The following is an 11,560-nucleotide window of genomic DNA, read 5'->3' on the forward strand; positions in this document are numbered from 1 at the left end:
GTACGATGTTGCGGTAACGCGTTTAGCAGCTCGGGTTGCCAGACTGTCATTGGTTGGATGCTACCGCCGCACGAGATGAGGAATATGCGGCGCCGCTGCCTAGTCTTGTCCAACAAAAAAAGATAAGAAAGTCAACAGTGTAGGTGGGCTCTACGTGACGTGTGTGAGTAAGACCCGGAGGTCGGAGGATGGAACCGAATCAATTTCCTTTCTTTTATCGGGAGATATGGAAATTTTGGTGGATATTCCTTTCTTTTATCGGGGGATATGGAAATTTTGGCGCAGATCCACCGTGGGTTTAAGGTTTTGGCGTTTTCAGGGATATGGTGTGGATGATTTTTTCGCCCAAAATTCCTTGGGTATAGAGGACTCTATGGAAAATACGCAACACAGGGTTCTAGGAGAGATGAGATGCAGCAATAGTTAGGGCATCTCCAACGGCGCCACGCAATCAGACGTGGGCGATCGTTTATGTCCACTGTGATCGAAAATGTATCTGGGCTCTGCTCCAGCGGGGCGCACGGTGACCGGACCGTCCGCGGCGACGCAAAAATGGCTCAAATATGCGCCTCAGATCCGTTTCTCCGGACGTTGCGCGGACGCGCAAAGTGTCCGCTCGCGTCTGGCGGATGTTTCGTCGGGTCCGCCTGGCAGCGACCCTGCGTCGATGCATCTTCTCTGGCGCCGAGGCGTCGCTTCTGCAGTCTGCGCCACGTTAATGGCGATGCCTCGGCTGCCGAGCGGCTGCCGCCCACCTCCGCCAACGAAGTTAATGGCGACGGCACGCGTCCCGCGGCCGTCTCCTGCCTCCGGCCTATATAAAGAGGACGCGCGTTTTTATTCCTCATCCACTCCTCCAAGCAAACCCTAGCCGCCAGAAGCTCCACAGTAGCACCACCTAGCTCTTCCTGCGACACAACCAGGCCCGCGAGGAAGTCCATGGCGGGTCCTGGAGGCGGTCGAGGCCGCGGGCCTGGGCGCCCCCGGGGCAGGGGCCGCCGTGGTGGAGCAGGTACGGCCCCACGGTCGCCGGCGCCGGCGCCCTCCTCGTCTTCGCAGGAGGACCGTTGCTTCGAGTTCTTTCTCCGCGACGACGACCCACTCGGCATCAAGCGGCTCGCAAACAAGTTCACCGAGTTTGTCGATGGCGTCGAGCCAGTGCACTTGTAGCTACGGGAGGCCAGCTACAACTTCTGCCGGTGAAATGTCGAGGTTTTGTTCGACGGGCAGGGCAAGATGTACCTGCACACGGGGTGGGACAAGTTCGCCCGTGACCTCGAGCTCGAGCCCGGCTGCCAGCTCACCTTCCTCTACGAGGGTGAAGACGAGATGATCGTCAAGGTGTTTGACGATACACCGTGCCGCAGGCACTACCACACCGGCGAATCCAGCTCGGACACCGATAGTTAGAACTTAGAGTGTTCTTTCTTTGTAGCGAATATGGCTACGGGCCTGTTGAAGCCAGTAGTGAAGGTTTCTGGCTGTTCTTCCTCAAAAGAACCAACAGGGGCACTCCTCACAAGCTCGAGTGTTCTTTCTTAGCAGCAAACATACAAAAATCAACACAACTGGTTTTCTTTTTTTAAAATGTTTATATTTGGTCAACCATGGTTCAAACTATGTATTAGTTTATGTAAACCATGTTCCAAACTACGTATTAGTTTGTGTAAAATCGTATTCCAATATATAATATTTGGAACTATGTTTAAATGGAGAAGAGGAAAAAAAAACAAGTAAAAAAAAACATCGCCCCGCTAGAGCCATCCCAGACACTAACGGACACGCGGACAAAAACGATCATAACGTTCGTAACACGACGCAAACGGACACTCGCGAACAATAAAATGCGTCGCGCGGACAAAAACGATCATAACGTCGCAACACGACGCAAACGGACACTCGCGAACAACAAAATGCGTCGCGCCGCCCGCTGGAGATGCCCTTACCGAACGAGAGTGGCCCAAAGAAACGCGTCCTACGTGTACCGAGATTTGGTTTTTCATCCCTCCTGCTGTCCTGTAGGCCCTGGCCAGATGGACCTGCAAAGTACCATGGGTTGTTGCCCTAGGATCAAGGCGGGAAGAATAAACAGAATGGAGTATATCTAGTACCCTTGAGCCTGCAGACAGTTAACTAATTTTAAAACGTTTGTTAGACAACGCTTACGAAAACATTGTCTTCTCAGACTAACAAGACACTCATATAAAAAGAGGTTAACAAGACACTTTATCCCATCAAATACTTGTCCTTATCGATGCAGTTATAGTAAACTAATGAAACAACCTTCACAACTGTAGGCGCGGACGATTGTAAGAGCCTCCAGCTTACAATACTTTGTCAATAGGCTTCAGCCCTGGTGGTAAATGGTCATAGTTGCCTGGGCAAGCGTCAAACTGGAGGACACGCTTCTTCCCATCCAAGTCCCTCTCGTATTGTTTCAAGACCGTATACTCTGGATTAAGTGTTTTGTAACTACAATTTGTTTAAGATGGGGAAAAAACCTTATTAGTACAACATTATTAAGAATATTAATACACAAAAAACAGTTTAGTTCATTATACCACTCAAACAATATAATCTTATTATATGAGACAAAGAATGCAACCTGGGTTCTCTGAGATCCTCCACACGAATTCCCAATCCATATGATCTCGTACCTTTGAAATGATCATTTTCAACTGCAAATAAGAAGCACTATTTAGACAGTCGGTGAAAGCTTCAAACAAGACATGTCTACTATTAAAGATGACATTCTTTCATATTCAATTAGCTTCTGATAATTCATGTACTGTATGTTCATGGTGTACTTAGTGTTACTATCAAGATACCCATCAATATACAATTCTACTTGTTGAACAAAACTACAGCATGAGTTAGAGGCCGACTAGGAAACGTCTTGTACCATATTCTCGTGCGGTTACATAAGAACACTAAGAAACTTAATATAAGCAAATATATTGGTATTTGGGGATTTATGTTCAGACAATGCTGCCAAGAATGGGGGGGGGGGGCATCAAATTATTGCTTAAGAGAGCATATAAAGAGTAGAACAACTAGATACTGGATTATGGCCACATGAACACACAAGAATTTAGGAGCAACTTTTTATGCAGCAGCTTATTTTATATAAAAGGCATAACTAGGCTGCGTCTGCAAAAAAAAATCTAAGAATTGAAGGGTTGCAAACCTGTGAAACTACAGGTAAAGAAGGGTGGAAACTTGTATGCCAATGCTGCAGAAGATTTGGACGGGCCTAACTTCCCCTATTAAAATATTAATAATGATTATTAAACAAACGAAGACATGAATAGATACTATAAGGATAGGCTCCATGTCCACCTTTTAGTGCATCATATGTGGCGTTTACCAGTGTGCATATTTCACCTTAATAGCTTCTATTAATTCAAATAAAAGGAAACTAAATACAGATATACCTGGAGGAGCAATAATTGTAAGTTATAAACCTTACACAGGTTGAGTTTAGGGCTGGACATAAAACTCGAAGCTCAGCGAGCTTAATGAGCAATCGCCTGGTCGACTCGTTTAGCTCGGTTCGTTGCAGTAACGAACAGAGCCGAACAGTGATTTTAGCTCGCTATAGTTGACGAGCTAAACGAGCTAGCCCACGAGGCTCGCGTGCATCTCATTTGGCTCGTTAATTTAGAGCCCATCTAACTTTTTTTAAGGGAGGACCCAATCTAACTCTAAATCTTGCAATGACCAAAACATCCCAAACCCCAAATGCACCGCCCAACAGGTATGCATGCTGTGCTGCCTATGCATATCTTGCTTTGCTAGCCAAATCATTATGGTAGCTTTGCTTACCGAATCGTGATGCTCGGCTAGTTGTTTGGCTAATACATGTAAGTATGTACCCTGTTAATGCTTGGATACATAACTGATGCATATATGTACTACTTAACCCCTGTTAAACAATATTTTACTAACAATCTTAACTCAAAAGAACATAACGAATAGAGCCTTAACAATCACGAGCTTAATGAGCCGAGCTTTCACGAGCCAAGTAGCTCGTAGTCCAGCCCTAGTTGAGTTCCCTAAACATGCAACCACATTGACTACTCATCAAACAATTTTCCATTAAATTCTTAATTTTGAAGGAAGGCAAATATTGTAAGTGTTATGTGGCTGCTAGGGTTTGGGAGGGACAGAGAGGGCTGCGAGGGCGCGAGAAGGCTGGCCGGGGGTCTTGCCCACGGCCGGTGGCAAGAGGGAAGGGATTTCCTTCTTAATTCTTGCTTGATTAGATTGATACATCTTCTCTCCATATATAGAGAGGTTTACTTGACTCTCAAGCAAGGCTTACTTGACCCCTATGCAAACCATAAGACTAACGAGCCCAGGCCCATGACGTACTCTAACACTACACCCCACCTGGACATGCAGCTCGTCCTCGAGCTGCAACCTAAACAAACCATGACTCGACGCAACACAACCCTAATACCTAAAAACGAGCCTTTTACATCTCGGCTTGTTTTATTACTCTCAACCCTGAAATAGATCGGGACGCTTTATTGTTGACCCTCGAACATAAAGTGGACACCATCCGCCCGTCGGACGTGCACCTGTACAACCACCTGGATCCCATGGAAACCAGCGGGACAAAAGGAGCCCGCGCGGCGGCTGGCGGCGGAATGCAGTGGTGCTACGTGGTGCACTCCTGTCGGTGACACCATGCCTTCTCCCCGCCGGATGACTGTCGATGGCGCAGACTTTGAGGTCGCTGCCCGCGGGAAAAACAACATGTTCGCCGCCCGTGGAGGAAACCGCACGCCCAAGATCCCCAATGCAGCGGACGAGATCGAGGTCCCTTGCGCAACGAAGCGCAACTTGGAGGAGCTGCAGCTGCAGATCACGCATCTCCCGCACACGCCGACGCACTAGGAGGCCGCGCGCGGCGGCCGCAGCCTCACCGCCGCCGACACGTGGCGGATAGCGATCCAAGTCGGAAGCGGTGACGGCGACGGAGGGAAACGGACATGGTGGAAGGGCATCCCGGGCGGTGTCGATGTAGAGCCTGGGGCCAAGGTCGCTCCCACACCGCCGAAAGGCAGGGACGGCGTCGGTGGCGGCAGCAGCCGCTGTTGCGGTGTTGGTGGCGACGGCAGCTGCTGCTGCTGTTGCAGCTGCCCACCGAACGGCAGGGATAGCGGCGGTGAGGACAGCAGCTGCAGCGGCGGCGTTGGTGGCGGCGGCGGCTGCTGCTGCTGCAGCGTCCCGGTGGGGAAGAAGGCGGCCGGCTGCTGGAGAAGAGGGACCCCCGGCGCCGAGGAGATGGTGGATAGCGGCAGCAGGGACTGCAGCAGCCCAGCGTCGGGTGGCGGCGACGACAGCAACAGCGTCGGCTGCAGCAGCCCGGCCATCGCGGCGGAGGCCGCCTGGTGCGTCGGCTGCCACGGCAGCAGCGCCGCCGGTGGCGGAGGCCCGTAGGGGCCAGCCAAGTAGAGGTGGATCTCGTGGACCGCGGTGGCGAGATCGCGGAGGGCTGCGGTGATCTCCGCCGGGTAGAGAACGGCGGGGACGTCGAATTGCAGCGGCGGTGGGTGCGAAGAACTCGGTGGAGGGCTGGACATGATCGAACCCGGAAAAACTGATACCAAGTGTTATGTGGCTGCTAGAGTTTGGGAGGGAGAGAGAGGGCTGCGAGGGCGCGAGAAGCCCACGGCCGGTGGCAAGAGGGAAAGGATTTCCTTCTTAATTCTTGCTTGATTAGATTGATACATATCCTCTCCATATATAGAGAGGTTTACTTGACTCTCAAGCAAGGCTTACTTGACCCCTAAGCAAACCATAAGACTAACGGGCCCAGGCCCATGACGTACTCTAACAGTAAGTTATAAAGAAAATAATAATAATGCAAAATATTGTATGTTATGAACCTTACACAGGTTCTGTTCTCCTAAATATTGCCACAGCCATGATTTTTGAGTCGCCGAGTCAAGCCAAGTCACCATGGCTGTGGCTAGTGACTTGCTGGCTTGACTCAGTGACTTGGCTTGTTTAGTCGCCCCAAGTCGCCATGGCAGTAAAAAGAGCACTACCGCACGTGATTCTCTCCTTTGCATAGCCAATTGATGCCATATGAGTCAAGTCAAGTCGCTTGCGTAACCCAGCCACACCGCGCCGACTATACGGTGACTCAAAAAGCATGGCCACTGTGTTGACTACAAATCAAAACATTTTCCACTGGATTCTTAATTTTACAGGATTCTAAGAATAACTTCCAAGGGAAATAGTTCAGTTCCCTCAAGATTCAGTAAAGTTACAGTATTCCAAAATAAATCATCAAAACAGGTCATGCATATGAATCATTGGTTGCCACGATACACTGCACATTTTTTCAAAAAGGAAATAATTGAGGTGCAGCTGACCTTTACAAGTAAGTTTGTATCAAGCTGCCAACCTGCAGCTATCTGAAACATGGAATTGTCAACATCATCTGTTGGTTTGTCTTTATCCACCCTAAAGATCACACAACATGAAGTTGCAGTAAACTGAATCGGTCGCAAAACTGACAAATATGTCTTCATTTAACTTATACCTTGTGGACAGCTCAAGCCCAAGATCGATGTAGTTTAAAGTTCCAATGATGTCATGTCCACCACGATATTTTAGTACCTGATGTAGTATGCAGACTCAATCAAAACACGATATTTTAGTACCTGATGTGGTATTTCAACTCACAGAAGCCACGTTTCAAAGGGTGATTATGATTTATCCTAATTTCGTAAATTCTGGACATTAATGGCAATTTAAATTTTATTCTGCTAGAATTCCAAACAATATGATGATTTTTTAATGCTCAAGTCTGCATTAAACATAAGTATCTAAAGAAATAAACTGTAAGATTTCCTCAAATTAAATACCAAAGTCTATCAAATCTTTTCCTAAAAGTTAAAATAGAGGACAAACATTACATGGCTACAATGGTCTTGTCTACATATGCAACTGGCCATAAGGACGAGAACAATGGCCTGGTAGGCCAGTACAAATAATATGCACGTTATAGAACTATTTTATTCACCTAGGAAAAGATGGCATTCCAACAACACAAATAAACAAATCCCTAAGGACTGGTAGAGTAATTTTATTATGGAAACTGCTATGGTAAATTGCTTCATACATAAGTGATATCCTTCAAAACTCAATTATAGTTGCAGCAAGTTGATAAAAACAGTTCCCTTGGTATCACGAAATGAAATGCAATTGCACTTACCTTTCCAAAAATCTGGTGCTGATAGAATGATGCAACCAGCTGCACACCAAGGAAAAGAAAAAGTTATTACATGGAAAAAAATAAATGAATTCTTTATTTGCAAGTCAAAATCCAAGAATTTTACAAATAAGCACACTGCACAAGTAGCAATGTATTTAAATATAAACATAGAATTGTATAGTTCAATATTTCTTTCTAAAGGATGGAAGTGAATAATCATGTTTCACAATTACCCATACCCATCATGGTTGGCACTTGGCACTCTGTCCATAATCTTGTGGAAATACCCAAGCCATTGCAAACTAAAAAGCAGCATCAAGCTTTCTTCTCAAATAACAAAGAATAACTACAAACCTGCGATCTTCGAACAAGCTCTAGGGCAAAAGTAAATGAAGGGCTGAGTGGGCTAGTTGAGCCCACACCATAACTGATAGCACAATTCCAGTTCTTCAAGTCTGTAAAAGGCATAGGATGCTTGCTTCCACCTGTTGGAGTACATTTGTTGGACACAAAGAAAATCAAACTGTTTGTGTCTAATGAAATAAATAAAAGGCTGGAAAGTGTAAAGAAAGTGAACATCTATATCCTGATTAATGTAGGAAACAGCACATGAGTACTAAGAGCATAAGCCTATTGCACCAAATAATAATAAATATATGACATGTCAGCAGCATTTTATAAAAAAAAATCTCCCTAATTGCGCAAACTTGTGGACACTAGACTAGTTGACTGTTGATTTTTAAAATTCATTAAAGATATAAACTATATAGTAGTGTCTATTAATACCAGACTAGAAACCCACAGCAGAGAGAAACCAATATGATTCCCTGTTTATCTTTCTGCAGCTTCACACTAAATTTAAAAATGTAGCCTTTGTTTTTCATTTAACAGGAAAAAATTAATCTTTCATGAATAATGTATAAACATCTAAATATAATTAGTTCACCAAAAACAGACTTGTACAGTATATTCCTTATTGATTGTCGTCAAGCAAAACATTGTAAATAGTGAACAAAAAGCCTCAAAAGTGTAAACAAGTGTTTGGGGTGTCGACATAAAAAGGGTACCAAATTAAAAAAAAAATGCAAGAGCCTCAAAATTTGTGACCAACAAAATATAGCTCTGATAATAAGTGAATGTTTAGTAACACGCACCTAGTGGTTTGTATTGCATGCCTGCACTTAAATTGCCTTTTCTCCCAACAAACCATGCACCATAAGGTACCTCACTAGACACTACAAAGAAAGGTAATATTAACATAATATGACATGGCTGAATGGAAGTATTACTTCATATAGAATAGCATAAGTAAATAGATTCAAAATCAATATTGATAGGTATTATGAATGTATTGTTTTTATTCTTTAATCATAATTCAATACTCCAACTATAACTAAGTAATTGCTTACAACAAAATGGGACAAAGGACGCCCCAACTGATAGATTCTCTGAACCATATCTTAAACCCATGACACCATAATCTTCTGAGCATGCCCTGCAAAACAGAGAAATACACTTTGCTATGTTACTAATCATATTTAGAAGTCAAGAAGGAGAACATCTTGTTCTGGATCGTGGAAATGTATAGTTATCAACATGTTAATTGGAAGCTATGTACAACTAAAAAGATGATCGACAGCCGCACTGAAGATATACACGAAACCTACCTGTTTGCCATAATCAAAGGGACCGTCCCAAAGGCGCCAATGCGATACTTCGGATGGTAAACACATGAAGACAGCTGCATTGTGCTAGAAAATACAAGTTTGGAACCAAATCAGTATAATTTATGCAACATAATATAATTAGAACTGTGCATGGTTAACAAGAGATCAGTTACGGTTTTGAAGTTGACACGAGAAGGTCAACAAATGTATGGGGATCGTCCAAGTCCCTAAAAAACAGTCAACCCATTTAGTGTTCATCACAACAAGTACGCATTAAAAAACTAGGAAATGTTGCTACGGTAAACTATGCAATAACGACCTCTGCCATCGAAAGTGAGCCTCCCCGCCATTTGTAGACATCTAGTGAATTAAGTTAGGGAAAAAATAACTTCTCTTGCAAAAAAACCAGGAAAAGGAACAAGAGTCCCTACAAACGAAAAACAAAAAAAAATATAGTTTTTTTTTCGATAAAGGGAATATATTAATATCAAGAAGATACCAATTACACCCAGCCTCTGCAACAACGCACCACCCTAATGGCACTACGGATGCACACAGCCAAAAACAAGAAAAGAAAACTAAGAAATAAAAGTCCCGCTACAGTATCTCAGGCCTAACAACAGCAATACATCCACCGCCAAGACAACACCTGAATTACAGACTAGTCTCCGCTCTCAAAAAAAAAAAAATAGTTAGAAGTTAAGAACTCGTTTTACACCACCAACATAAATAATTCTACTGAAACACAACCCTATGGTATGTAACGGACAGAACCATATAACAACAAAAAGATAAAAAGCATATTTGCTTGATGGATACGGTGGCAGTCAGATCAACATGAGAATCTCCCAGCTGCTTCAACATAATCTGCGCATCTATACCCCCAGAATGATTGAGGTAGTCATCAAAGAGGCTGCGTCGTGCAAGCTTTCCAAACATGAGCTCATAAGCTGGCACTAACATCCTGCATGATCGATTAGGTACTTGAGCGCACACAGAAACGAATCGAAGAGCAATGTAGAGCAATACATAGTGTTCGAGTAGTAGAGATCTCATAGCCTAACAGCAGAAGGATTACTTCCACCATAATTCCACATATCTACCGAACGAGCATCGCCGCACATATGCATAAATCTACATCTGAACTAGCCGGATAGAGATTGGGAGCGCGAGCGAATTATATTTAACAACGGAGGTGGTCAGTTACATATCAGAGAATATATAAAGAAATGACCTGAGTAAAAAAGGACGACAGATCTGTGCGAAAACTAACTTTGGAGAAGGGATCTGCAGAGACAGATGAATATTTTGGGGGAAAGGAGACGATGATAACTATGGGATTTTTCATTAAAAAAAGAGGTAGACGGCGACCTGGTGCGGGCTTCAATGGGAGGGAAGTCGAAGACGGGCGGCACTAGCACCTGCGGGTCCGGCTTCTCCGGCTCCGGCGCCCCCTCCGGCTTCTTGAACCCCATCTCCTGCTGGATCTCCTGCCAACCCTCCCTCTTGGAAACCACTCGCTGCAGATAAAGATCGCAGCTTCTCTTTAGCGCCAATTATACATCTTAGGGACGTTTGGGGGTGCGCGGGTGGAGAGAGGGCAGATCCCCGCGTGTTGGCGTTTCTGTTCCCAGCGCGTACGTTCGTGTGTTCATGACGCTGGGCGGCGGGGATGGGGTGTCAGGTGTGTCCTCGGCTTCTAAAAAAAAAAAAAAATCTTTATCATTAAAATGAAACATGGGAATGCCCATTGTGTCACGCATGTCTAACACACTCCCTAAAAGGGTTAAACCCGTTAAATAACCGTCAAAATACGGGTAGGCCTCTACCCGGCCGTCTAGCAGATCTCGTAAAACAGGCCTCCGCGTCGATTTTTTTTTATCTCGGCTAAGGGGTGGCTTTCTGGCCCCCTACTTGTGCGGGACGGGAGAGGAAATACAGGGCAAACCCACCATCCCATTTCAGCTATCCCACCCGTTTTCCCCGCGCCGCCATAGCCACCCGCGCGCCGCTGACGGAAACCTTCAGATCAGGCCCCCTCCGCCGCCCGCTGAGCCGCGCCGCGCTGCGTCCACGCCCGCCGCACCCCCGTCGGAGATCCGCGCCGCCGCACCCCCACCGCGGTCTCCTCCGTTGTTTTCGTCCGTGAGTACTCCGTCGCGTTCCTCTTCGTTTTCGCCGGTACAATCGACGTGTTTGGAGGTTGATCTATGCTTCACGGTGGTAGATGACTTCGGAGGATGTGCATATGGAGGATTTGGTGGATTCGTCGACCGATTGGTCCTCGTCGGATTCCGACGATTCGGACCTCGACGAGCTGCTTAACGACGATGACATGGAGATGATGCTTCTCCTGTTCGGCATGAAGCAAATCGAGGACCGCGCCAAGCTGCTGGATCAGAGAAAAGGATCCACTATGGGTGTATGTGCATTCCGCGGAACCGCGCACTCGACCATGAACAGCTAATGCAAGATTATTTTGCCGAGGTACCGACTTATCCTCTCCGCCTCTTTCGTAGAAGGTATCGAATGCGTAGGACTTTGTTCAAGAGAATCGTCAGATATTGCGAGGCAAATTGAGATTACTTCAAGCAAAGGAGGAACGCTGCCCATGTCATGGGATTTAGCCCATTTCAGAAAATATCAGCCGCCATGAGGG

The 11,560-nt window shown here is 45.7% G+C and overlaps 1 protein-coding gene across 1 annotated transcript; it reads right to left on the minus strand.

The window, feature by feature from the left end:
- Positions 1-2,120: 2,120 nt before the first annotated feature.
- Positions 2,121-10,555, minus strand: LOC124676272. Its single transcript, XM_047212352.1, has 14 exons — positions 10,273-10,555; positions 9,721-9,865; positions 9,221-9,261; positions 9,075-9,128; positions 8,902-8,985; positions 8,644-8,729; positions 8,389-8,469; positions 7,589-7,719; positions 7,235-7,273; positions 6,560-6,636; positions 6,390-6,480; positions 3,188-3,263; positions 2,606-2,678; positions 2,121-2,472 (listed from the first exon to the last, which is right to left on the minus strand). The coding sequence occupies exons 1-14, from the start codon at positions 10,374-10,376 to the stop codon at positions 2,325-2,327; spliced, it is 1,230 nt and encodes a 409-aa protein (XP_047068308.1). The 5' UTR covers positions 10,377-10,555; the 3' UTR covers positions 2,121-2,324.
- Positions 10,556-11,560: the final 1,005 nt, after the last annotated feature.

The sequence above is a fragment of the Lolium rigidum genome, chromosome 7, assembly GCF_022539505.1.
Source record: "Lolium rigidum isolate FL_2022 chromosome 7, APGP_CSIRO_Lrig_0.1, whole genome shotgun sequence".
NCBI lineage: Eukaryota > Viridiplantae > Streptophyta > Magnoliopsida > Poales > Poaceae > Lolium > Lolium rigidum.

What these genes read in the sequence shown, in the direction of transcription:
- LOC124676272 (XM_047212352.1), bottom strand. Translation starts at nt 10,376, where the DNA reads ATGGGGTTCAAGAAGCCGGAGGGGGCGCCGGAGCCGGAGAAGCCGGAC. An exon ending in CCTTTGATTATGGCAAACAG is followed by an intron (nt 8,730 to 8,901) that starts GTAGGTTTCGTG and finishes TCTGTTTTGCAG; the next exon opens with GGCATGCTCAGAAGATTATG. An exon ending in GTCCTTTGTCCCATTTTGTT is followed by an intron (nt 8,470 to 8,643) that starts GTAAGCAATTAC and finishes CTTTCTTTGTAG; the next exon opens with TGTCTAGTGAGGTACCTTAT.